General features: G+C 35.7%; 1 protein-coding gene across 3 annotated transcripts in view; it reads right to left on the bottom strand.

Annotated features, from left to right (window-relative positions):
- Nucleotides 1–23,008, bottom strand: part of Med13 (mediator complex subunit 13) — an 88,978-nt gene that overhangs the window by 33,315 nt on the left and 32,655 nt on the right. For all 3 annotated transcript variants that reach the window (XM_052197389.1, XM_052197390.1, XM_052197391.1), the window contains exons 9-12: nucleotides 17,509–18,192; nucleotides 6,841–7,054; nucleotides 4,668–4,746; nucleotides 868–989 (exon numbers count right to left, since the gene is read on the bottom strand). In XM_052197389.1, the coding sequence (XP_052053349.1) occupies nucleotides 868–989; nucleotides 4,668–4,746; nucleotides 6,841–7,054; nucleotides 17,509–18,192 (1,099 nt within the window). The remainder of the gene's footprint in view (nucleotides 1–867; nucleotides 990–4,667; nucleotides 4,747–6,840; nucleotides 7,055–17,508; nucleotides 18,193–23,008) is intronic.

Below are 23,008 nucleotides of genomic sequence, written 5' to 3'. Positions count from 1 at the left end.
CAAAATGCCACAGCTGCTGTCTGCATGTTAGCAGAGACAAGATCTGTCTTTATGGACCATATTCAAAGTTCTTTTCCAAGTGAAACATGCCCTAGTACACACTACACTGGAGGCTAAAGAGTTAAGTGTTCACATAGAGTTATATCTAACATTACCAATATCTGTAATAGATTTATATGTTCAAACATGTGTGACAGATATCCTCATGATATATATGTGTGAATATGAATATATATATATATACATGTATGTATGTATGACAACAAACACCAAATATGCCAGTCAGGTCTTAAACTACTTTTAAGTAGATGGAAAAAGAATACCTTTCACGATACTGTAGCACTCGCTTCATTAACTGCTAGACAACTGACATTCTAGGAAATCTCAAGTTTTTACTTTTATCTTCAACAGGTGTGAAAGATAAAGTAGTACTTTGTTTTCAAGTCTATGTCTCGTAGTAACAGAAGTAATGTCAAACAATTTCAGAACTAGCATTTTTTATTAAATTGGTAGGGTGTAAAGTTGTAATGTTAATTACTTAAACATTCTCTAATTCAATTCCAGAGTCACCTCTCAAACTACAGGATCAAAGAAGAGAAATATCATTCAAAAGACTGAAAGAAAAAAATTACATGGTAGAACTCAATGAAACTTGATCATCTATCTTTCAAACATACCCCCATCAAGGTTAACGAGAAACCATGTTAAGGTGACTTTAACGAGAGAGTAAAATCAATTGTGTTTTATTATAAAATATTTCCTACTCTTCGGAACTAAAACATAGTACTAAAGTCATAAATCACATCGAAAACTTGAACTGTTATAAAATCAATGAAATTTAATCCTAATCATTAACAGGATACTCACTGTTAATTCATCTTCATCAGAGTTGAAGAGGTTATCAAGGTCAGTATAAGACACAGCCAGATCTGAGTCATAAATCAAACTGGTTGATGGAGGACGGGCATGATTGGTAGGGCGTGGAGCATCTACATATGAAGATCAGAAAAAATAACTGAAAACTCAACCATTTGCCAAGTAGAATTCTACTTATCAAAACAAGACAGAAAGCCAATGTTCATAACGACAACTATGGAACACGATTATTCCTAGTCTCTTATTTAAAATCTCAAGTTCTTTTCTCAGAAATAAAGTTGTGAATAAACAATAGTACTTTCCCTAGGAAGCTCCAAAAGTTACATAATCTATACTATAGCTAAGCTCTGTAGATGCCATAAAAACGTAAATGCTATTAGAATGGTACACTTAAAAACACATACTTTTTCATTTCGTGTGCATTATGTGCAGATTCACACATTATATACATAATGTGTAAGCCAGAGGTTGACATGCGGTTGCTTCCTAACTTACACATTTAAGTATGGTCTGTCCTCTGAACCTAGAGCTCACTGATTCAATGAGTCTAGATATCCAGCTTTCTGTGGAAATTCCCAATCTCCTCTTCTCTCATGCTGGAATTTCAGGAAGGCTCTATCACACTTGCCTGGCATTTATGTGGCTACTGATGATCTCAAATCTAACTGTTATGTTTGTCCAGCAAACAACTTAAAGGCCAAGCCATCTATCCAGGCCTTTTTCATTTCGAAACAGATGGATTTATTTAAGCAAATAAGGTTACATGTAAGCCTCTGAATAAAGATGATACAATCATGGAATATCAAGCTAATTCTTTATGATGAGTACATGTTAAGTATCTACTAAAAAACACAATATTTACAGATAATAATTGAGTAGTATTATTTATCTAGAGGCTTGATATCATGCTTTTTCCATTATTATTTTTTGGGTGTATGATTCTTAGTGATTGGGAAGAATAAAGAGAGAAAATAGAGAATACAAAATAGATACCAAAATAGAATTGGATAGAAGGAATGGGTTCTATTGCTTATAGCACAGAGTGATTGTACTTCAGAATCAACTATTTTGACCTATAATCATACACTAAAAAAAAAAAAAAAAAAAAAAAAACCTAGGTAAGAGGAGGCTCAAAAGAGGCTTAAGGCTGCTAATAAACTACATACAAAATACCCTGATTTGGCAAATGCATATGGGATACATGTAGTAAAACATACTATATACTACACACAATAATTACATTGTCTATTTTGTTAAGAGCACAGACATCCTGGCCATAAATGCATGGACTTACTTCTAGACCCTCCACTCTGTTCCATTGGCCTATGCCTTTGTCTTTTTTCCTTAATGCCAGTGCTATACTACTATTAGCTGTAGAGTATATTTTGAAATCAGACAACCCAATAAACCAATGGGGGGAGGGAGGAGCAGGGATTCTCTGTGTGGCCCCAGCTATCTGGGACTAACTCTGTAGACCAAGCTGGCTCTGAACTCAAGAACCTGCCTCTGCCTCCCAAGTGCTGTGCAAGATTAAATAAAGGTGTGTGCCATCACATGGCTAAAAAAAACTTTATTGAGGAGAGGGGAAGATACCATGTACACAACTAATCTCAAACTCACCAACTCCTTTATCAGCTCCTGAGTCCTTTCACTACAGCTATGTACCAGGAAGCCTGGATCAGCGCCTTGGTCTTTTTATTCAGTACCTCACCAGCTACTGAAGTTCTTTTGAGCTTCAATAACAAGTCCAGGAATATTTTTTTTTTTTTACCCTATCTCTGTGCAACATGCCATGAGAAATTTGATAAAGACCCCCCTTCATCAAAGAATATAAGATGTTACCCGCCAATACTTACAGCCACTACGCTGCTTTATGAAAGACTACCTACTCATTCTTTACATAGAATTTTTCTTTATCATTTCTTTATTCTCAAAATATTAAAACAAGGGGCTGGAGAGATGGCTCAGTGGTTAAGAGCACTGACTGTTCTTCCAAAGGTCCTGAGTTCAAATCCCAGCAACCACATGGTGGCTCACAATCATCTGTATGAGATCTGATGCCCTCTTCTGGTGTGTCTGAAGACAGCTACCGTGTACTTACATATAATAATAAAAAAATCTTTAAAAAAAAAATATTAAAACAAAATGTTGCCTTAAAAAACACATACCAAACTGATGGGACTTTTGGGGAGTGGGGGTCCACAAAAGGGTAAATCATTTGAAATGTAAATAAATATATCAATAAATTTAAAAAAAAGAAAACACATACCAAAAGATAAGCTGTGCCTATTCAAAAGCTTAATGTATATTGTACACACTAGTGTTTATAGTATGCTTAATGTCTGGTAATTACAAAGAAAACTGATCTTCGAGTTTTTAATTACAAAAAAGTAGTTATATGAAATGATGCATATTAAATAGTTTGACTTAACATTCTAAAATGTCCACAGAAAGCAACAAGCTATACATCATAAATATGTATATATGTGTGTTTATACACCCACACACCCACACACGATATATCATGTTTATATATCAATTTTAAAAATTATTCACACAGGTCAGATACTTTTCAAAGGGCTCTTGGCTACTATAGTTCTATTGTCTGGAGCATATAAATATGCTCAACTGCCAAGCAGTGGAGGAACACACCTTTAATCCCAGGAGACAGATCTCTTGAGTTCAAGGCCAGCCAGGGTTACACAAAAAAACCCTGTTTCAAACAAACAAACAAAAAGCTGAACTAATAGCATCAGAAAAAGAACCCTTGGTTGGGTATGGCCGCACATGATGCAATCCCAGTACTTAGGAAGTAGATGCACTAGAACAAGAAATTCAATGCAATGTAACACATGAGTGTTAGAAGTCAGCAAAGGCTATATGAAATCACATCACCAAAAAATTAAAAACAAAGCTAAAAAAAAAAAAAAGTAGAAGAAAAAAGGAAATGGTTTTGTATACATTCAAGCCATGAGAAGAATCAAAAAGTTTTAAAAGATTTATAAGTTTAATTTAAAAACTGAGCTTCTTCAAGCCAGAAATGGTGACACACACCTGTAATCCCAGTGATACTCACATGCTTCAGCTCAGGAATGAGATCAGCTTGGACTACATGAAAAGAAACTGCCTGAAAATAAAAGATAATCTACACACCCCACCCTCCCAAAACAAAACCTAAATATAGAGTTTTCAGATCAGAAGAACCTTTAGGCAATGATCTTATCTCACTACACAGACCTATTTCTAGCAGTAAAAAACAAGAACAACAAAAGACAACATTCCAACAATTTACAATTGATCTGGTTCTTTGTTTGTTTGTTTTTTCAAGGCGGGGTTTCTCTATGTAGTACTGGCTGTCCAGGAACTCACTCTGTAGATCAGGCTGACCTCGAACTCAGAAATCTGCCTGCCTCAGTCTCCAGAGTACTGGGATTAAAGGCATGCACCACTATGTTCAGTAATACTTGATCTTAGTCAAAAGACCAAAAAGTCATACATCCCAATTTCTAATAAAAATGCTATCATCTGAACTTGCTTCTTCAAATACAAGCTAAACAATAAATCTAACCATCCCATGAAATATATTGTGCAAAAAGGATTATTTAAAAAGAGTGTTACATCAGGCTAGGTAGTAAGTGTCTTTACCCATAGAGCCATCTCACCAGCCCCAGATGAGTATTTTCATTAACTTCATAGTGTTTTGATTTTAAGGAATAGGTAATTTCCCTCAATCACATACTCAAATCATCACTGGAATGAATGCAAACGTCATGATTAGAAAGAAGTTTTACCTTGCTTAGAGGGGCTAAATAAAGACATAGCATCTTCTTCGTGTGATAACACTGTGACAGCAGATGTCCCATCTTCCACCTGAAACAGTGTTATAGATTAGACTGTGTTATATATTTCACCAACAATAAAAACCTATCAGTTCTTGAATAGCTATGTGTCAAACATATATATATTCTTATAAATGTACTAAATGCATTACCACAATTCTTGTGTTGCTTTGGAGTCAGGAAGTTGCATTTGAAACAAGGTTTAATGTAGAACAGGCTTGCCCTTACATTTGCCATTTTCCTGCCTCAGTCTCCCATACACTACTAGAAAGCACACATCCTATACTTGGCTTGTTACTCTTTCTATTATTTAGTTTGTTGGCTTGGGGTTTTTGTTTAAGACAGGATCTCTGCCTGGCCAGGACCTTACCATGTAGACCAGGCTAGTCTCAGATTGAGAGAGATCCTTGTACCTCAGCCTGGAGTGCTAGGACACTAAATGTGTATACCATTACATTTAGCTATCACTAATTCCTTTTGTTTGTTTGTTTTTGTTTGTTTTTGGTTTTACAGGAAGACAGTTTCTCTGTGCAGCCCTGGCTGTCCTGGAACTCACTCTGTAGACCAGGCTGGCTTCAATCTCAGAAATCTGCCTACCTCTGCCTCCCACCTCCCAAGTTCTGGGATTAAAGGCCTGCGCCACCACTGCCCAGGACTATCACTAATTCTTAAAGTAAACAATTAGTATGTTCATCTTCTAGATCAATCATTTAATTCACAGGGATGCTAAGGCATCTACCACAGGAATCACGGCTGATATTGTGAACTGGCATAGTACAGATTTCTGGAGTCTGTTGGGTTTGAATTGTGGATATACCCTTCCCAGATACTACTGGTTTCATATTTACAAACAGATAAGACTAAGTAACTGGCATATCATAAAGCTAGGTACAACTCTGTGAAATGAACTGCTCTGCAGTAAACTCTAGATCACTTAATACATTTAGTTTCCAATGCTTATATTTTATATTTACTGCCAAATTCTTAAGTTATTTATTGCCTAATAGATCCAATAGATCCTTGAATGCCTAACGTTAAAACTTTAATCATATGCATAGTATTAATTACAGTGTGTGTGTGTGTGTGTGTGTGTGTGTGTGTGTGTGTGTGTGTTTGTGTCTATGCCACACCATGAGTGTGGAGCTCAAAGAACAACTTAAAGAATATGTCTCTTTCCATCATGTGGGATCTCGGGATCAAACTTGAGATTCTCAGACTAGGCAGTAGGTGTTTTTATTCACTCAGCCATCTCACTAGCCCCAGATGATATTTTTATTATCCATACTTTATATTTTTGCTTTTTAGGATGTAATCTTGCTAAATCACATACTAAAAAATATCCCACATTTTATAAACCTAGCAGTAAAAGTGTATTTTTAGTACAAAAGTTAATATACTCTTCATCCAATATGAAAATACAACAATAATCTTTCCATCATCAGAAACTAAGTCAAAGTATATCACAAACCTGATTTACCCATGGTTAAATAAACATATCTACATAAGTATGATCAATCTTTCTATTCTAAAAGAATAAATGGGTGAGCTGGGTAGACCAGAGGTTAAAAGCACTAATGGCTCTTCCAGAGGTCCTGAGTTCAAGTCTCAGCAACCACATGTTGGCTCACAACCATCTATAACGGGATTTGAAGCCCTCTTAAATACATCTAAGCCAGATGGTGGTGGCACACGCCTGTAATCCCAGCACTCTGGGAGGCAGAGGCAGGCGGATTTCAGAGTTCGAGGCCAGCCTGTGGTCTACAGAGTGAGTTCCAGGACAGCCAGGGCTACACAAAGAAACCCTATCTCAAAAAAACCAAATCCAAAAATCAAAAAATAAGATAAAATAAAATAAAATATAAAATAAAATAAACACATCTTTAAAAAAAAGAAAAGAGAGAATAAATGAGTGGTGCTGGGCATATACCTCAGTGTATAGAGTGCTTGCCCAGCCAGCATCCCAAGGACCTAGGTTCAATAATCAATACCACCAAAAAAAACAAAACAAAACAAAACAAAACAAAAAAAACCAAACAAAAAAAAGTAAGCAGTGCCCGAGTGTGACATCAAATGTGCAGGTACAATGCAGTGTCCACACTGACAGAATAAGATGTCTCCTACTCACCTTGTGTTTCTTCCCAGCTTCTCTCTCGCTATTTTGTCTATCTTTTTTATCAGTAAAAATGAATTCCTCATCTCCTTCAACAAACGCATAAGGATCAATTTTAGGTTCTTGTTCTGTATCAGATGCTATTGCTGAAAGATACTGATTTTTAATTTGATATTGCTGGACTATTTCATCAGAAACTTTTAAAGGCTTCTTACACTGCACCATTAACCTGCATAGAAAACACAGTTAGGAAATTAGTATTTGTTTTCCAAACAAGCATTTGAAAATTCTAAAAGAACTTTTAAGTGTTGTTTTTAGAATTACTCATAGTATTTATCCTATAATTTCCAATTTTACAAATGAAACTGAGGTCATATGATTTATTATAACCTCAATTGTAACAACAGAAAGATGAAACTAAAAGCCAAGTTTCCGCATACTGTCTTTCCATCAGAACAAGCTGCCTTTTAGTCATGAGCCCTGTTCTCAAGTTCTCAAGCACAGTGACCTGTCCAAGGCCTGGTACTGAGAAAAATCTTCAACTATACAAGTTGAAGTAACTATCAAAGTTGGAGTTTCATAGACAAGATACTCTCATTTGTACAAGGAAAATATTTATCCTTTTCTTATCTCAAAGAATAGATACATTTTAAGCTTGAAGTTTTAAGGCCTTGTTTCTACTTTATAAAAATAACATTATTACTATTAATAATGAGGTCAACAAAACAAAATAAAAGCACCAGGCCAAAAAGTAACACAGTTTTCTTCCTGCTGCACTAGAAGATCAATTTGTATATTACCAGTCTCCTGGTTGGAAACAGTGATTTAAAAAAAGTATGCTCTCACTTGTACTCTTATTAATAAAACAACAAAGGCACACAAAACCAGAGAAAGGACAGCAGAGAAATTCAAATGATAAACAAGAGGAAGCTAATATCAAAGAAATCTAGGACTTTAAGGCTAAAAGAGGGGCAGAGCCACAAGAGGACCCTGGGCAAACCCTGTGAAGCCTCAGAAGCCATACGGAACTACAATGTTCACTGTATTCCAGACCAGAAGGTGAATATAAAATCACTAACTTCCTGTTAATAAAGTCCTTTTAAAACTTCAAAATTTCTTTTCTCTAGGGTTTACAAACCTCAAGTTGTCAACTTGTGAGAACAAGGCAGCCAGGCTTCTAGTCAAAACACTTCCAACATCCTGCAAAAACTACTTGAATACAACCCTACAGTCTGTAGTACCCACGCCAAATCTCCCTCGATCTCACTCTTCTTTTCCTCTCCAACTTCCTCTGCTTCTACTCCACATCCTCTGTTTCCAGGGGCTTCCTTAATTTAAGTTCCTCACAAGGACACATACCACATTGACTGTTCCTTTGCTTGCAATGTTTGTCTGCCCACTTCCTTTACTTCCTCCAGTGCTTCTTTAAACGTCACCTTTTCTGCACCTTATGACTACCTATTTAAAACTGTCTTAACCTGCACTTTAGCCAAACGCTCTTGGGGCAGTTATCGTCAAACATTATTATATACTACATTACTCCTTCAAATTCTCATTCTCATTAGAATAAAATCCCCACAAAGTCTGAGATCTTGTCTTGGTTCATTAAATCATCTCTAATACTGAAGGAATGCTAAAATGCAAGGTAAATAGTTACTGATATTTGATAATAAATGAGATATAAACAAAGCACAAAAATAAGCTTAATTAGCATTTTATCTTGCACTGTGACATAAACCATTCTTTTACATTAGAAAGCACTGAGATGCCATGATCACACAGGCAATCCCAGCACTCAGGTCTGAGCTACAGAATAAGGTCTTATCTCAAATACATGGACCCCAACAAACACCCAAGGAAAATAAAGGACTGATACCACTAACCATCTCCTCTGAACACTTAAAAATTATGTACAGTTTGGAGCAGTAAGTTATTGCCCAGACTGTAAGATGTATGAATGACATAAAACCTCAATCTATTATTAATACCTAGCACTGCCTCCACTTAGTTCCCTACAGAGTGAAATAGAGTCTGTCAAAATAAAAGCCAGTGTTTCTTGAATGTTTTATCAGATGTTCAAGCAATTACTACTATTCTAAAGACTACTAGACAAATCCCCAAATCTAACATTCCAAGTCTACAATTTCATAAAAACACAACTTGTGGCACAACTGTCAATGGAGATATATTAATTACTCATTAAGATAGTTCTTTCTATAAACAGATGAACATTTAACTCTACCTCATTATATTCAACCTTGAATAAATTTGCTAAAAACTGCTTGTTATGCCCTGTTTTAGTAAAAATAACCTTCTATGATGGATATAGAGGGTGGTCTTTAATGATATGAATTATGTAGCAACAAATAGTTTGCACCAAGGTTACTTAGAGGCAAAGATACAGATTAAAATTAAAGCGCTAAACTATTCATCTTCTAATACCTACCCTGATAGTAAAAGAAATTCCCTGCACCTAGACTGAATAACACTACAGATCCGTGAAAGTTAACAAATCTTCTCTTTCTTATCAAGCTATCCTTTGGCAGAAGCAAAAAGACTGCCACACTGTTTAAATACATCAGTATTAAACTGGTTGGTGTGCAGTAACGTTATTAAAAGGAGTGAACACACCGCACAGAGATCCATTAAAGGAAAGACGAGTAAACCAAGTGCACTGCCTAAAGACAATATTTTCTTATTTTATTGAAATAATCTTGGAGACATTGGCATATGCAAAAATTTTAAATGTAGTCATAAATATCAAGTCACAATAAAGTTGATATAAAATAACATACAGTCTATATTAAAATCTTCGTAAAAGTAAAATTTCTAAAGTGCCAGATTTGAACAAATTATGTTTCTATCCAAATATATAGTACACAGAAGATTTTCTGATCATAAATAATACCTCTCCTTTCCTAAAAGGAATTTTCACAGAGCCAAATTACTAACTACAAAAATAATTTCAATTAGATACAAAACTAAATACAAACTGGAAGATCAGATACAATAATGACAGGAAGCATTGAGAAGCCCAAACTAGGAATAAATTGCCTGTCTAGTTTTCATTAATTACATTCCTTCCTCTCACTAAGTTAACAGTACACTCTCTTGATATGCACTCACATAAAACTTTTGTCTTTATTCAAAAGAATTCTTCCAAACAAGGTTTGACAATATGTATTAACAATTATTGGAGATAGGCTAAAGAAGGAAATGTTAAAAACAGAAGAACTGATTATCTCAAAATCTTCCCACTTTTCTTTAAATGGTACTATCCCTAGTACCATCTCCATATTCACAAACAATCCTTGAGCTGTCAAAAGTATAATTTTATTGCATTAAAATAAATAGCAAACAGAATTCTTAAAAGGTTTGAGTACAGTGAAATGAAAACAAGTTTATTTCATCACAAGATTCTTTCTATGAAACAATCAAAACTATTTTCAGAGATCAAATAATGCATTTTATAACTAAATACATACAATAAATATCTGGTGGATTCAATATAACACAGGAGTTCTTCTGATGACTATAATTTTAAAATTCTAATGTATCCTAACTACAGAAGAAAATGTGAAGAGCTAGGCTCAAGCAAGTTCTCTTTGCTCAGGGTTTAGAAACACCATCTAAATAAAAATAGCAGATTGTTGTTAAGCATCAAACAAATGCTTAATCAAATCATAACAAATTCCATTAAAACATGCTAAATCCTTTTTTTTTTTAAATATCCAAACAACCATGTTTCTTGGCATGAATTCTTCTATCTTTAAAATTTTTGGTTTGTTAGTTTGAGCCAGGGTCTCTCAATGTAGCCCTGGCTGTTCTGGAACTTGCAATGCAGACCAGGCTGTGTTCAAACTCAGAGAGATTCGCCTGCCTCTGCTTACCAATTACTGGAATTAAAGATATGCACTGCACAAAGGCTATCTTTAACTCTAACTTTTAAATCCCTATGCCAGAGGTGGTAGAACATACATGTAACACTAGCACTCAGGAAAAAAGACAAAGAAAGGCAAGAGGCAGGCACATTCAAAGGTACCAAAACTTTCCTTGTCTCAAAAAAAAAAAAAAAAAAAAAATCAAAACTAAACTAAATAGCCTAAACAATTTAAAAAGCCATTGGCCTCTATTCTAAAACAGTTTCAATCATAACTAACAAATTGAAAATAACCAGGAAGAAGATAAAGATATTCACCACGGATAATATGGGATATGCTATACTGCTATATATCCCTAACTCTCCCTATTAGTAAATTCCAACAGATTAGAAAAGGAATCATAATTCAGCATAGCTCATGAAAAAGTTTTCACAAAGTACTGTGCATGAAAGTTTAAGAATGCAGTTTTACTGAGAAATAAGTAACTGCAATACTCTGTACTAGTTAAGCAGCCAAAACTTTTAAAAGGTACAAGTAATGACTCAGCTGTTAAGAGCACTGCAGCTTAAGGCTGCTCTTCCACAGTGTATGGGTTTCATCCCCAGCACCCACAAGAAAGCTCACAATCATCTCCAAGTCCAGTCCCAGGGAAATCTGATATCCAATTCAACCAAAGGAAAACTGTAGACCATAAAGAGCAATGCTTCTCTCACTTACCCATTCCATTTCAGACCCCAGATTGGCCTCAATTCTCTATATATTCAAGGACACAAAGAAATCCTTATCTTCTGGCTTATACTTCCTGAGTGTTAAGATTACACATGTACACCACCACACTTGATTTTTTTTAATGCAGTGCTGAGGACTGACCTGGCCTCAAGCATGCTACCAAGCAAGTACCCTTCCAACTGAGCTCATCTACAGTCCTCTTGTTTCCGCCCACCTATGGGGGCACAGTGCCACACTGAAGCACCAATATTTCTTTACACCAAATGGAAACAGAAACTTAAGCTTCTCAAATTGGTAATTATCCTTGAAAAGGCAACACTCATAAAGAAAATAATTCTTCAGATGTATTTCTTCCCTATACCATCTATGCCTCACTGGTTTATTAACACATGTACAAACTGCTGTCATTTCATATTTCTAAAGACATATTTCTACAGTATCCATGTCTTATATACAAATAGCTAAAGTCATAAAGGACAGAAGGACAGATCAAGAGTATGCTGATCCCTCTCCAGGAAAACAGGTACTATTTGTATCATCTAATTAATCACCAAAAAACACAATGTGTAAAAATCATGTATGCATGTACATGCCATATACCTAAGATCTAAAGTTTATAATGTGTCTAGAGACTCACCTCTATCACTTCCCCTTTCTTTATAAGGATGTCATTATTTAGCCAGACTTTAATTATTCACCAAGATCTTACATTTTAAATTTAACAGTTGTTTCAAGGCACTTCTATTTTGAAAAACAACTTCATCTATAATGACCATATTTATTTCCATTCTTCTTGTTCCTAATTCCCTAGTAAAGACAAATAATTTGCAGTCTTTGGCTGCTTAAAAACATGTCAAAACTGCAAGGTGGTAAAGGAGCACAGCACACCTTTAATCCCAGGATTTGGGAGGCAGAGGCAGGTGGATCTCTGAATTTAAGGCCCGCCTGGTCTACAGAGTGAGTTCCAGAACACCAGTTACACAGAGAAACCCTGCCTCAAAAAGCAATAAATAAGTAAATAAATAAATAAATTAAGAATTTTTATGTAGGAACTACTATTCTATTTACTAGAATAGTATTTACTATTCTATTTATGTAGGAACATAAAAATTCTTATTTATTTATTTACATAAAAAGAGATTTATTTATTTACATAAAAAGAGATTTTGTAAAGAGGCCAGGAGTAGTAGTGCAAGACTTCATTTAATCCCAGCACTCCCGGAGGCAGAAGCAAGCAGATAGATCTCTATGAGTTCAAGACCAACCTGATAAGTTCCAGGACAGTCAGAACTGCATAGAAGAGACACTGTGTTAACAACCCATCCAAAAAACTTAGGTTGTTGAGATGCAATCAAAAGAACATGACAGTGAATCATAAACTTGTTTCAGTGAGGCCACCATCATTATTTCCTATAATGAAATAAACGTTCTTCTGAACTTTCAAATTATCAACTAAGAGTATTAATACCAGGGACAGAATTATCAAATCCTTCTAAAAAGACCTGGGTTTAACAGTAACATCAATGACCAAGCCAGATATATCACAGGTGGTTTGGAGGGACTAAAATAGTACCTCCCCCAACAATTTTTGTTTACTTTGTTTTGTTTTTCCAAGACAAGATTTCTTTGTGAAGCCTCGGCCGTCCTGGAACTCACTCTGCAGACCAGGCTGGCCTCATATTCAGAGATTGTTGAGTGATCCACCTGCCTCTGCCTCCAGAGTGCTGGGATTAAAGGCATGTACCAGCACTGCCCAGCCAAATTCTAAAGAACCTAATTATTACATACATTTGGCCCATTTAATTTGATAACAGTTTTAAGGGTCAAATTTCTTTAAAAGCCACATTATCAAACATATTTTATGTTAATTTTAACGGCATTAAGTTCATTAAGTTGTACAGCCTGATGTAATTTGGGTATGTGACTTTCTATTTGCACTAATAATATTTTTATAATAAAGGATCTTTTAAGATACATTAAGATAACATAGCACTTTGTGCTGCGTAATTTTTTTTTGTTTTAAGATACTACCATGTACACTTAAAAGCCACTTAGCAGCATCTCTAATCTCCTCCTACCAGATGTCAGAAGCACACCTTGAGTTCTGACAATTAAAAGTGGATACTGGCCAGTGTCACCTGAGAAACCCTGTGTTTCCAGTGATTCCAGACAAAGGGAGAGAACCACAGGCAACAAATACCAATCTCTTGCTCTTACTTCTACCTTACCAAGTGCAAAATTATTATATTTCATAAATGCTTCTGAGTTAACAAAGAAACAAAACCTATTATATAACTTTATGTGACATCTATCATCATGCTACAACAAGGTTTAGAACTAAAGAGAAATTCTGACAGAATATAGTTTCCTATCTGGTATAACAACAACAACAAAAAAAAGACATAGAATTCTATAAAATAAAAAATTAAATTCACTTAAATAAAACCAACAGCACACCTTTTATTTGTTTGCTTGTTTTTCCCTTTTCTATGACTGCAGGGCATGTGAGGCCAGAACTAGGCAGAAATAGCAATCTGTTCTGTCTGAACTCACAGAACCACGACCCAGCACCAGTCTACTGGGGATGTTGTTTTTCTACTTTATGTTTCTTCTCTTTTGTATTCAATGAGAAAAATGTCAAGTAATTTTTTAAAAGATTCTGAGATTAAATGTGTTTAGAGCTATGGCCAGAATTCTTAAATCTTATGAATATAATGTGCCCATAAATACTCATTCCTGAAGTTTTCTAATATGAAAATATTCGTATCACTATATTTCTACAATAAGTAAGAAAATCCAACCCGGAAAGGAAAACTAGTTGTAGAATAGTAAAGTGTTTAGCCATACTGTCACCTGTGGGATCCCAACAATGTGCATAGGCTTACTCTAGGTGTAAGTCTGCCTGTTATACCCTGTATGTTCTTGTGTTAAGAGACGTAGTAAAACAAGAGCACTTGCCCTTGTAGAGCTTATGTTTTAACAAGGAAAAGAATCCATTAACAAATACATAATTTCAGATATAAAAATGTTACCAACAAATTTTAAAAAACACTATATAAGAGAGGCAGTGATTGGCTGAATGAAGACAGACCGTAATTTGGACAGAATAATCAGAAAATTTCTAACAATTCCCAAGCAACACTAAGTGATAAAAAGTAAATGGTTCTCTGCTTCTGTAATGTAATCTGAACAACCATGGAGCATGAGGCTGGACTTTTTTTTCCTTTTTTTTAAAAAGAAGAAGATATTGTAACTAAATCAGAAAACAAACAGAGGATAGGGTGAATGTTGCTTAACAATATAGGAATGCAAATTCAAGATCCTAAGTCACCCTAGTCAGAATGGCTATCAAAGGCAGTGGGGATGGACAGCAAATGCTGGCGAGGATTTGGGAAAACAAACACATACTCACTTTTAGTATAAGCATGATGGAAATCTCATAAAGGTTCCTCAAAAAAAACTAAAAGTATAGCGACCATATACGATCCAGCAAGATACTCACCCAAGTGTGTTTATAACAGAATCATGACCAAACAAAAGCCATTGATGGCAGCTTACACATCCATCAATGAATAAAGTATGGAAAAACATAATGAAATTTTATGCACCCATTAAAGAAAACTAAATCATGACATTTGCAGAAAAACAGAACTAGAAATCATTATGTTAAGCAAAATAAGCCAGACTCAGAAAAAGGGTGGGCTATTTTCTTCAATATGGAACACACACACACACACACACACACAAATGAATATACACATATATGTATATACTTGTGTATATGTATATATATTACAACTACTGTGTGTGTGTGCATGTGTGTGCACGCGTGCATGTGTGCATGTATGTGCACGTGCAGCTCATAAAACTAAAAAGATCATGAGGTAAGAAAGAGATCTTAAAGGAGGAAAGTTTTAAAAAGAGTAATGAAATATACTCTTTTTAAAATATGATTTGAAATATGATTTGAAAAACAAAAACAATGAGAGGCTACTATGCAGAGAAAGGGAACCAGCCAGAGACGGGTGGCACAGAGAAGGGCAGCGGTGAGGAGCTAGAGACAAAGGATGATGACATATTGATATGAAAAAGGCATAAGGAAACACATTCCTTTGTATTTAACTTCTAAAAAAAAACTACACTTCCAGGTATTGCTTCTACAGTTCGTTACTAGACAAGTTTCTCTAACTGTGTAGAGCACCAGAGACCACAAGGAAGAAATGAAGCATTCTCTCCTGAGTGTGAAGCTAGCTCTAGGTGCTGCTCCTTCTTCCCAGTGTTACAGAGGAACTGTGTACCCACATAGAGAGAAGTTCACCACCTTAGGTTCCAAAGACTTCTAAGAGGACTAGGCATGCATGTGTTGTAGGCTGAAATGTTCCATGCACATAAAGCAAAATAAACTAAAACAGCAAACAAAAACCAATAAATCACCACCAAGCACTGGACTACAGGGAAAATAAAGAGAAAAAGGAGGATACGTACAATCCTAAGCAACTAATAAAATCTAATACATCTTATAACATTAAGACTAATAGTGGGGTGGAGAGATAGATGGCCAATGGTTAAAAACTCTGGCTGCTCTTTCAGAGCACAGGAGTTCAATCCCTAGCACCCACATGGTAGCTCATAACTGTCTGCAACTCCAGTTCCAGGAGATGCAACAGCCTCCTCTGGGCTCTGACATCATCAGAAACACATGCAGTGTACACACAAATATGCAGGCAAAATATCCATACTCATAATAAATAAAAAAATGTTTATAAAGGTGTTTTGCTGGTTGATTTACACTATTAGAAAAATTTGCAGACTTAAAATAAAAAGGCCTTATTGGATAGACTAAGATTATATTCCAAGCAATATATAAAAGAAAGGAAGACCCAAAAGAAAGCCACATTCTGCCAAGTTTGCCATATATTAAGTGAACAAAAATGGCAAACTAGATATAGAGAGATATTTATATTACATTTAATAGTATAAGACTAGGACAAAAAAATATGAGAAGAATAAATAAAGAAGGAAAAGGAAACCTTAAAATTTAGACAGATAGGGCTGGAGAGATGACTCAGCGGTTAAGAGCCAGCGGTCCTGAGTTCAATTCCCAGCAACCACATGGTAGCTCACAACCATCTGTGATGGGGATCCAATGCCCTCTATGGTGTGTCTGAAGACAGTGACAGTGTACTCACATACATGAAATAAATAAATAAATCTTTAAAAAAAAAAAAATTGGCATGAGCCACCATGCCCACAAGAATTTAAAAAAAAAATTTAGACAGGTAATTCACAGATGAAGAACACTAACTGTTCAACGAATATTGCAAATGCTGCTTAATTTTACTAGAAATTTACAAATATGCATCAAAATAATGCCATTCTTCATGGAGTTGAAACAGTCTTACTCCAAGGACTAATAAAAATAAAAACCAACAATATTTTCATGGTCTACGGGCTTATGATGGTATAAACTATAGGCCAGTTGTTTGAAGAGCAAAGTGGCTCTAACACCTTTCAATAAAAAGAGACAGATCTCAAGGTGTGACAAATCCTCTTTCACAAGTATTTCCTAAAGAAAATGTTATACAAGCAAATGTGTACCTATTCTTCCCAATTCACTGCTACCTACTATGTTGCTAAGAAAAACATACAAGATAATGTCCATCTAAAAAAAAAGTAGACATACAATAGCAGATCTATTAGTAACAGAAGATCACAAAGCAATTATACAAATTAACTAAGTGTTTATGTCTTAAGGCATATGTAGAAATAAGTGGCAAATTCAGGACAGTGAAAGGCGACCTACAAGAATAGATGGATCTTGTCATAGGCAGCTCCCTTGGTTGGGTGATAAGACACTGAAGCTTTTACATATTATTTTCTCCACATTTTTGTGGCTAATTTTTTTTTTAATAATAAAAAGTTTCCTTCAGAGATTGAAAAAATTATTCAAATACCCAGAATCTGTTTTTATAAATCCTACCCTATAACCAAGCCTAGAGTCCCAGCATTAAGAAGTTACATCACCTTTTACTCTTAACTTAAATAGTAACTATTAAAAACAAAAAATACATACTCTGTAACTGATGTTACACTTTCCTGTCCAAAAGGTCCAACTGGATCATCCTTGAATTTATCATTTGGAAGTTGAGGTGGTAAAAACTCTACATCTTTTGTCTTTGGGACTTTGTAATACTTCCAGGCTACATTAGCTTCTTCTTCTTCCAAGCTTACTGCTGTACCAACATACACGGTAGGTTCTACAGCTTCCTGAAACGGAGGTGGGAAAGACTGGGACAAACTGTCTATCCTATCTTCCATTGGTTTGGTAGGAACCAAGGGATCCGGTGTTGGCATTTGATAAAAATGTTGACTCTGGGGAGTTGAAGGTGTTTTAGTCACTCCTTCATCAACCACATCACATGGATGAGGACTAAGAGGGGGAGGCTGAGGTGAATTTGCCAGTTCAGTGCCATGCATCTGAGGAGTCTTTGCTACATCATTAGTTCGGATATTTGAAAACCTCACTTGACTATCTGCAGCAGACATCACAAGTCTTTGGCTGGCTGAATCTGTGTCCATGCCAATATCATCACTAACTGACACACGATGGTGAAAGGGAGTCAAGGGGCGCTTTTGTGGCTTCTCACTCTTTTCTTGCTTCTCATTGGTCTTGTGCTTAGCAAGTACTTGCTGTTGTTGCCCTAAAGATGGTGCCTGTCCTTGTTGCCCAGTATTTCTTGTCTTGAGACTTTTGTGCCTGAAAAGTTAAAAAAAAAGATTTAATTATTTATGTTAATATACAAGTATTATACAAAGTATACAAAGTAAGATTTTGAGACATGTGAGATCATTGGTTTTTCATATGCAACTCTAGAAATAGGATGATTTGTATTTACAAATCACTTGTTCAGTGACCTTAAGCATAAAAGCATACAGAACAATTCATAAAAGCCCGTTTGCGGCACTGGAGAGATGGCATGATGGTTAAGCAGCAGTGGCTCTTGCAGAGGACTTGGGTTCAATTCACAACACTCATGCGGTGACTCACAACCATATTTATCCCACTTTCAAGGAGCCTCATGCCTTTTCTGACCTCTTCAGGCACTCGGCATACGCATGGTGCATACACATATGCAGACAAAACACTTATGCACGTAAAATATATATTCTAAAATAATTTTAAATCAACTCACATTCACTTAATAGCTCTCTGATCAAATAGCTAACTAACTTATATCATCTTACTATTTTGGCTTCTCGATAAATCTAGTTAAGAGAAAAAGTATAAAGAAATTTGAAATTTCTTCATTTGTAAATGTACCTGGTATTTCAGACTTAGTAACTATTAAGAAAGGCTTGCCAAAGCTTAGACATTAATTACAATACTATAGTAACTGATTAGTCTAAAAGGTGCTAGAATTGACTGACAGATGGGCCTATCTAGGTTCTCCCCGTATTTGGCACTACAGGAGAAATCACTTAACTAGAAAAGGAAAAGAAATACTTAAAACAACCTTTTCTTCATCCATGACGGATTTCTGAACTGTTGGACTTAAACCATACCTTAAAATCTAATAATTTTGTTAGGTCTATGATCTATAGGTAATTTTTCTAATTTCTTTTTACACAAAGAAATTACATCATAAATTAATTAAATATGGAATTTTAAATTCAGTAGTAAATTTTCCTTAATTCTGGAAGTCTTACTTGTTAGCTAAATCAAAGCTACCAACAGAACAACAGTAGCACAGGCTAACCACCTGAGTCAATCCTGAAAAGCCACATGGAAAGCAAGAATCAACTCCTACAGCTGTCTTCTGATCTCCGCATACTCACTGCTGCATGTGCATGACCACCCCCAATACACAAATGGAATAAATCAAAATTTTTTTAAAAAATATCAAGCAGTTTTCGCCCACAGAAATTTCTGATAAAGAACATTCTGAATAGTTCTTTCACACAAAGTCTGGGACATCTTACTGGATACTATTCAAAGGAAACATGACCTATATCCAAAGGCCACAGAGAAACCAAATCCACCATTATGCAAATAGAGTCAAAGACAATGTACAAAAATCATAGACCAATATTCTTCAAGAACACGAGTGTACAACATTAACAGAAGTGAATAACTGACATAATTAGGAACAATTCAACCCAGCAAAGTATAAAACAATCATAATAAAGCAAATGGGGTTTATCCTAGCTAAAAATTTAAGGTATGATATAGACAAGAAATAAAAATAACTCAGTAATATTCATTACATTAACAGAGTAAATGAGAAAACAAAGGAACAATTATTACTAATAACCAAGTAATAACTACATACTATTACTTAATATTTAAATAAAAAGTTGTCCAATACAACAAGACAAGAAAAGAAATCAGAGATCTTAGGCTGAAGAGATGGCTCAGTGGTTGAGTCCTCCTTCAACTCTTGGAAGGAACACCTTTATTAGGTGGCTCACAGCTGCCTTTCTAGCTCCAGGGAATCCTAGGCCTCTGCCCTCCTCAGATGCTCACACTGATGGATGGGCACATACTCACATTCAGATGCATAATTAAAAATAATAAAAATAGTGGAGCAGAAACTGAAGGAAAGACCATCCAGAGACTGCCCCACCTGGGGATCCATCCCATATACAGTCACCAAACCCAGACACTATTGTGGATGCCAACAAAAGCTTGCTGACAGAAGCCTGATATAGCTGTCACCTGAGAGGCATTCCCAGTGCCTGACAAATACAAAAGGAGGATGCTCTCAGCCAACCATTGGACTGAGCACAGGGTCCCCAATGGAGGAGCTAGAGAAAGGACCCAAGGAGCTGAAGGAGCTTGCAGCCCCATAGGAAGAACAACAATATGAACCAACCAGTACCCCCAGAGCTCCCAGGGACTAAGCCACCAACCAAAGAGTGCATATGGACGGACCCGTGGCTCCAGCTGCATATGTAGCAAAGGATGGCCTTGCTGGACATCAAAGGGAGGTCCTTGGTCCTAAGAAGGCTTGATGCCCCAGTGTAGGGAAATGCCAGGACAGGGAAGCCGGAATGGGCAGGTGAGTGGGGAACCAGGAATAGGGATAATATTTAAAATATAAATAAAGAAAATATCTAATATTAGATATGGATAGATAGATAGATAGATAGATAGATAGATAGATAGATAGATAGATAGATAATAAAAATAAATCGCTCAGAGAAAAGGAAATCAAACATCTTGAAAGAACAAAAACTGTATTTGTAGTTGATGTAAACTTCAGTGCAAAGGTCAAAGTAGACTTGTATTCAAAGTTAAACTTTTTTTTTTTTTTTGGAGATAGGGTCTCTATTCAGCCATATCCTGTCCTGGAACTGTCTGTACATCAGGCTGGACTCCAAGTACTAGGATTAAAGACATAGGCCACTACAACCAGTAAAAAAACTTAAAAACATTCTTAGAAGAAGGGTAACCAGACCCTGTGTCTCTTCTTATGTGACATATTTACAAAACAACGGTCTATGAATTACTCTTGCCAAAAAATGCTGACTCTAAGACAAGTTTCTACTATAATAATAAAAATGCCCTGTATGGTGCTTGAGAGATGGTTCAATGATTAAGAGCATGGCTATTCTTAACCAAAGGACATAGGTTCAATTCCCAGCACCAATATGGCAACTCACAACTATCTGTAATTCCAGTTCAAGGAAACCAACACCCTCACACAGATATATATGCAGGCAGAATACCAATGGGCATAAAATAAAAATAAATTAACTTTTAAAAAATGCCTTGTATGTGGCTCTAGGAACCTGACCTAGATGCTGAAAACTAGGACTCAGTAATTAACAGCACATCCTACTATAACATAGGACTCAAGAACTAACATCAAATGCCAAATCTCTGTAGTAACCTAACCAAGAGAAGATAGATATGTAACAGTAACACACACACACACCAAAATAAATAAAATAATTTAGTATAAAAATTATTTTATTTTAGTATAAAAATTTGACAATATCATTCATCTCTCAAGTTACTCAAATTCTTGCCTGTTCCAGGGATTAAAACTTTCAATTTAAAAGTTTTTTTGAGACAGGATTTCCTGCCTCAAGTTGCCAACTGCTGGTATTACAAATATGTGACATCACAACCAGGTAAATGATTTTCCTCACAGCACATTATTGCCTTTCCCATGATGCTGACAGAGTGACGGAACAGGAGCAGCAGGCAGTCAGACCCTCTGAGTAGCACCAAGTGTGCTGGGGGGGAGAGCTGCTGTCTTCACTGATAGGTTCACAGAAATGTCCTGGTTTGTGTTTTCTGAGTTTTATGCTGTGCAGAGGTTTGAACCCAGAGCCTGTGCAATATGCTAAATATGCACTCTACCAATTTTAAACATGTTTAAAGCCAATTTTACTTTAAACCCAGTTTTATTTTTTTTTCTACTAAAACTGGGGGACAGGAAGAGAACATTTTATTAAACGTCGACAGCTTTATATACTTGTGATGCTTTCCATATTCTGTATGAAGAAATGGGTCCATATGCAGCCTGTCTGTTATACAAGTAAGGTCAAGGGTTGCTCTGAGGAAAATTACTTACATTGTTACTTGAGGTTAAAGCTAAACCAGCCTTTTTTTACTGTATGGAATACCATTTTTATTTGAGAAACAAATAAAATTGAATATGGCAGTGAGTTCCACAATCCAGAACTTGGAAGATTATGGCAGAATAATCATGAGCGTAAGGTGGGCCAGCAACTTCATAAGATCTAGACTAACCTGTGGCTATATAGCAAAATCTTGTCACATGCAAAAATAGGAAAAAAAGGCCGGGCGGTGGTGGCACACACCTGTAATCCCAGCACTCTGGGAGGCAGGGGCAGGTGGATTTCTGAGTTCTAGGTCAGCCTGGTCTACAGAGTGAGTTCCAGGACAGCCAGGGCTATACAGAGAAACCCTGTCTTCAAAAATCCAAATTCAAAAAACCAAAAAAAAAAAAAAAAAGGAAAAAAAAAATCACTGATAAACCATAATTATCCATTTTTTTTTTAAATTATTTGGTAGAATTCCTTACTAAGGTTCTTTAAAAACACAGTGAGCTTGCCATTTTAATTAAGAACCACTGATAAATTTAAACTTTTGGGTAACAGTTAAAAATCTGAAAAGTTGCATTAGGCCAGTGGTGATATAAATGCATTTTTAATATTAAATGTAATAAAATAATCCTACATTCAAATTTGCATAATTCAGCAAACCAGTCTTCCAAATAACTAATACTTGGTGTTATAAAATCATATTTTATAAAACATCATTCCAATCATTAGTGAAATCAGTTTTATTAAAGTAGCTTTAGCTTCTACACTACAACTGAGTATGGGCATGGTGACAGGCACCTTTAATCCCAGGACTTGAAGGGAGGCAGAGGCAGATGGATCTCTGTGAATCCAAGGCCAGCCTGGTAAACAAAACTAGCTCCAGGATAGCCAGGACTACATACAGATCCTCTAACCCACACACGCCCCAAAAATAAAAAATTCAATCAAAACAAAATCTAAATAATTTATATTTTAAAATATTTATAAAAATAATT

This window comes from Apodemus sylvaticus, chromosome 10 (genome assembly GCF_947179515.1).
Source record: "Apodemus sylvaticus chromosome 10, mApoSyl1.1, whole genome shotgun sequence".
NCBI classification, from domain to species: domain Eukaryota; kingdom Metazoa; phylum Chordata; class Mammalia; order Rodentia; family Muridae; genus Apodemus; species Apodemus sylvaticus.
Note: the sequence above shows the minus strand (reverse complement) of the source record. Positions and strands in the feature narration are given on the sequence as shown.